We start from the raw sequence: 5439 nt of genomic DNA, 5'->3' as shown, positions 1-5439 counted from the left end.
GCTGCTCACCGCGCTGAGGCGGATCCCGCTGGGTGGCTGCGCCGCCATCTTGAGCGAGCTACAAAGCCAGGACCGGCCTCAGCCGCAATCAGACTGGGAGGTGTCGGGAAAACTGTAGGGGTCCGCTTTGCTCCGCCCATTTCCGGGGCGGGACCCCCACGTGGCCACGCCCGTGCACTTCCGCCTCCAGGCAAAGCTAATTGGGACTGTGAGAAAGTCAATTTCTGGGCTGGTGGAAGACTGTTGAGCTGTGAGCTAAGCTTGGAGCAAGACAACCCGGAGTTTGAATCCTGGCGCCATATGCTGTGTAGCCTAGATGGTGAACATGAGGCACTTGACCTGGGGAGATGTGCGTTTCAGTAAAAATAATCCCTACCCAGCAGTGTCAAGGTGGGATTTGAAACCTTACTGACAAAGGGAAAACAGAAACTAGTTAGTACTGTTTTGATTTGCCCTTGTCGTCAAGAATAACTGACTCTTCAAAATAATCAATGTGATGTAATTCTAAACAGGAATTTGAGTAACCAGACCTGGAGAAAGACAAACATAGCATCCGGCGTGAATTTAAGCCACCGGGTCTGGGACTCAGACCCAGAACCGGGTCTGGGACGCGAACTGTAGTTAACTGCATGGGAGTCCAGCGATGTAGCCATTTCACCATCTGCTGGCCCGGCGTATACCTGTGGGTTTACAAAGTTTGGTGGTTGGAAAGGAAGGTCTTTGTCTTGGGAAGAAATCAGCAAAAGAATGTCTGTGATTTACTTTCATGGAGATAGAAAGGCTTACTGTATCGGGAACTGGATGTAGAAAGAGGCCTGTTATCAATGGGCCAGAATGGTTTGTCAATGTTTGTAGGTGGGACTTGCTCCACGCCCTTTGGAAAGAATTTTGGAATAGGAAAAAGCAGTCAGACTTTTTTCCTCACCCTGAAAGTGATCAGCCTTCATCCTGATAAGGAATTTTTATCCTGTACATGCACCTGGATGCCACATAGCCCATTGGGGTTTAATCCCACATCCTGCAATTTGCCTGTGTGTGTGTGTGTGTGTGTGTGTGTGTGTGTGTATCCGCCTGCCCAAAATCCCAAAAGGAGAAACGGAAAAGGGATTGTGGTGTGACCATTACCCATGGGGGGGGGTGCTTTCTCACTGTTCCCTCTTATCTCTCTGGGCATGCACCCTCTAGAAAACTAAAAAGAAAAAAGGGGAAAAAAGGGAATAGAGGTTTCTGAAAACATTTATTGCGATTTTATGATTGTAAAAGTAATGTTTTTTTGTAAAAATTTAAATAGTACAGAAATATTAAACATAAAATTTACCTCCATGTCCTTCACCAGAATAAATAATTTGGTGTATATTACTCCAGACTTACTACATACTAAATATTGTTTATATTTTGGGACTCTACTTTTCATACTCTTTTGCAATTACACTTTATCTTTTTCTTTAAAAAAAAATTGGAGCCAGCAGCTGACGTGCCACATAGCCCACTGGGGTTCAGTCCCATACTCTGCAATTTGCCAGTGTGTATATGTGTGTGCACACGCGTGCACGTGAACTCCCACATGGTCGACCACGGTTTGAGTCTTGGACCTGGCAGCTTGCATTTTCTCTCTCTCTTTCACTCTCCCTCTCTGGTCATATTATAAAATAAATAAATAAATAAAGTTAAATAAAATAATTCTTTTAAAAATTATTTATTGCGGGAACCAGCAGTTGGCCTAATGGCTATGTCGCTGGACTCCCACGTAGTCAACTGCGGTTCGCGTCCCGGACTCGGTGGCTTAAAACTCACGCCGGGCGCGTGTGCGTGAGTGCCCAAGATCCCGAGAGGAGAATGGAGGAGAAGAGATTGCGGTGTGGCCATCCCCCCTGGGGGGTGATTTCTCGCTGTCTCTCTGTCTCTCTCTGTCTGGCGAGCTCACGCGCCCTATAGCGGAAACCTCTCAAAAAAAAAAATTATTTATTGGGGCCACAGGTAGTGAGGCTGCTGGACTCTCATATGGGTCACCATGGTTCGAGTCCCAGATCTGATAGCTTGCTTTCTCACTTCCCTTCTCTTTGTCTCTCTCTCTGGTCAAATTCAAAAATATAAAGAAATAAAATAAAATAATGATAATGAATACAAATTTTAAAATTCTTTTAAAAGTTATTTATTTAATTTTATTATTATTTTAATTTGACCAGAAAGAGTGAGAAGGAAATTGAAAAAGCACGCCACCAGGCCCAAGACTTGAACCACAGTCTAGCACTTTAACCACCACACCACCTGCCAGTCCCTACAATTTATCTTACATATTTTAGTTTGAGGCTTTGAAATGCCCAACATTTTAAAGTTAATCAGTGAAGAATGAGGAAACATAAACAAAAACACCCCTATCACCTTTGCCACTGACCAACTCAAGAAACTACAGTTAAAACCAGGTATATTTCACACACATCAGACTGGGAGAACGTTACCGTTGCTACTAGTGGGTAAATGGCATAATGTCAATCGCCTAAGTTGGAGTGCTACTTAATACCAGTTGTAATGCTCTCCAGCACGTAATTTCTTAGTTTTCCTTCAGCTTTAAGACTGTGCTGTTCTAGGGCCATCACGTGGCATGGAGGTTAAGGTGGCTGGATCCCACACTGCCAGTGGCAATTCAAGTCCTAGACCCAGCAGCTTGAAAAACACATGTACTTGTGTACATGATCAAAATCCCAAGAGGAGAATGGAGAAGGGAATGTGATGTGGTCAACCCCCTGATGAGTGATTTCTCTCTCTCCTCTTCCCCTCTCTCTCTCTCTCTCTCTCAAGTACACACGCCCTATAGCAAACTTAAAAAAAGAAAAGAAAAAATTATACTGTTCTGTGTCAGCCTCTTTTACCAACTGTTTATACAGAACCTACTGTCCCGCAAGGACAGAGCTAAGGTTACAGTGAAGAACAAAAGAGAGAGTTTCAGCTACCCCTTGCTATGGTGGGTAAAGGCAGTACATAGGAGCCAGATCCCACATGGCCAGCTGAGGTTTGAATCCTGACCCCTGCAGCACAGTATCCTGACGGGGTGGAGAAGTGGAGGACATAGGGTTGCAGTGTAACCACACCCTATTAGAAGAGTACTTCCTCTCTCATTCTCTCTCTCTGGCAAGTGTACGCACTCTGTGGCAATAAAAATAGTTTCTGCTCTCACAGAACATGTCAAGACTGTGTTAAAAAAACAGCTTTGGGGGCCAGAAATGGGGCCAGATTGCGTGGTGGTTAAGGGCACTGGACTCCTACATGGCTGACCATGGTTCAAGTCTCATTCCTGGCAGCTTACTTTCTCACTTTTCCTCTCTCTCTCTGTCCCTCACTGGTCAAAGTTAAATAAATAAATAAATAAATAAAGTTAAATAAAATAATTCTTAAAACAAAAAAAACAGGTTTGGGCCTGTTAGCTGTGCAGTCAATTTAGTGAGTCTTGCAGCACTTTGTAAGACACAATAGAATTTTAAATTTATGGTATAGAGCAGGGTCTCCCTGGTTTTAAATCTTCTCTTCTTATTTGCTATGTGATATTCAGTAAGTTATTTTACTTCTCCATGTCTCCGTGCCCTCACCTGTAAAATGAGGGTAATAGCAGTACTTTCCTCATAGAGTTACAAGGATTAAATGACTCAAGATTAGTAAAAGTGCACTGAACAGTGTCTGGTGCACAGCAAGGGCTATATAAATGTTAAGTAAGTAAAATACAGAGAAAGAGTTATGCTGTTTCACATGTATATTGACATATGAAAGGACTTGAAAAAGTTCATGGAAAATAGAATTAATATATAAGTTTATTTTGGTGCAAAAAGTTTTGAAAATTATGCACACTTTTTCCCATAATACGCATCTTCAATGAACTTTTTGAAGACCCCTCAGATGTATGTACCAGGTACTGGAGGGTGATATAAAGTGTCTTATGATTATTTGTTAAAGGGTACATGTACTCACTGAGGAGAGACAGAGAGAGAGAGAGTAAGATATCATCCCTCGAGGGGGATGGCCAGAACACAATCGCTTCTCCTTTTTCCTCTCAGGATTTTGGACCCAGACACGTCCCTGGCAGTTTACAAGTCACTGGTCTAGGACTTGAACTGTGCAGGTGGCCATGTGGGATCCACCTACCTTAACCACCATGCCGCTGGCTAGTCCTAAAGTATCTTTTTATGAATTATGGTCAAAAAGTCAGAAGGAGACAATGAAAAGATAAATTACAAATTTGAGGGTCTCATTTAGAGCAGGTAAAAGGGGAAGGCCTATCTAAGGAGATGACATTTTTTTGGAGGTTTTTTTGCTATAGGGCTTGTGCATTCACCAGAAAGACAGAGAGAAACAGAAAGCAAAAAATCACCCCTGAGAGGGGATAGCAACTCTGCAATCCCTTCTCCTCCATTCTCCTCTCGGGATCTTGTGCATGCACACACACCCAGCATGAGTTTTAAGCCTCTGGGTCCGGGACTAGAACCACAGTCAGCTACATGGGAGTCCAGCGACATAGCCAATACGTCAACTGCTGGTCTCACTAAGGAGATACATTTTAAACGAGGATAGAGATAAATTTCTGAAGAACTTGGGGGAAACCATTCCAGGGATGCTGCAATTTGAGAAACAAACACTGCCAAGGCCTAGAGGTTTGGAAAGGACTACTCACATGTGAGGAACTGAAACAGGATGAGTGTGATTACAGCCTCACAGTGGAGACAGTGGAGTAGGATGATGATGACTTGATGAAATAACCTGTTGTGCAATAGAGTACATCTTCAGATTTTCCTAAGGTTAACAGATGCTGGAAAGATGGTGTGGAGGCGAAGTTTCCTAAATATAATACTGCCACATACATTCTTCCACTAAAAACAGTGAGGACTTGGGACCAGCAGATGGCATGGTGGTTAAGACAACTGGACTACTACATGGCCTACAGCAGTTTGAGTCCTGGACCCAGCAGCTTGAAAATCACACTGGGTGTGTGTGCATCCATGCCCAATATTCCAGGAGGAGAATGGAGGAGAAGGGATCACAGAGTGGCCATTCCTCTTGGGGGGTGATTTCTCACTTTCCCTCTTACTGTCTCTGTTTCCAGTGAATGCACATGCTCTATGGCAAAAACCTTAACAAAACCAAAGCAGTGAAGACTTTGAGCCCTGCATGGGACTAAGTGAACAGAATATAGAAATAAGAAAGGGTTGTAAAGAAAGGATTGAAAGTTTTCAAAAATATTTATTGTGACTTTATGATTGTAAACATAATACATTTTCTTCATAAAAATTCAAATAATAGGGACTGGCAGGTGGTGTGGTGATTGAGGGCGCTAGACTCCCACATGGCTGACTACAGTTTGAGTCTCGGACCTGCCAGCTTTCTTACTTTCCCTCTCTCTCTCTCACTCTGTCCTTCTCTGGCCAAATTAAAATAAATAAATAAATAAATAAA

General features: G+C 43.1%; 1 protein-coding gene across 1 annotated transcript in view; it reads right to left on the bottom strand.

Annotated features, from left to right (window-relative positions):
- The window catches only part of MORC3 (MORC family CW-type zinc finger 3), a 61849-nt gene extending 61727 nt beyond the window's left edge, over window positions 1-122 (bottom strand). Inside the window, exon 1 of the mRNA XM_006146272.3 lies at window positions 10-122. Within this exon, the coding sequence (XP_006146334.1) occupies window positions 10-48 (39 nt within the window). The 5' untranslated portion in view covers window positions 49-122. The remainder of the gene's footprint in view (window positions 1-9) is intronic.
- Window positions 123-5439: the final 5317 nt, after the last annotated feature.

The sequence above is a fragment of the Tupaia chinensis genome, unplaced genomic scaffold, assembly GCF_000334495.1.
Source record: "Tupaia chinensis unplaced genomic scaffold, TupChi_1.0 Scaffold000175_1, whole genome shotgun sequence".
Classification (NCBI taxonomy): Eukaryota; Metazoa; Chordata; class Mammalia; order Scandentia; family Tupaiidae; genus Tupaia; species Tupaia belangeri.
Note: the sequence above shows the minus strand (reverse complement) of the source record. Positions and strands in the feature narration are given on the sequence as shown.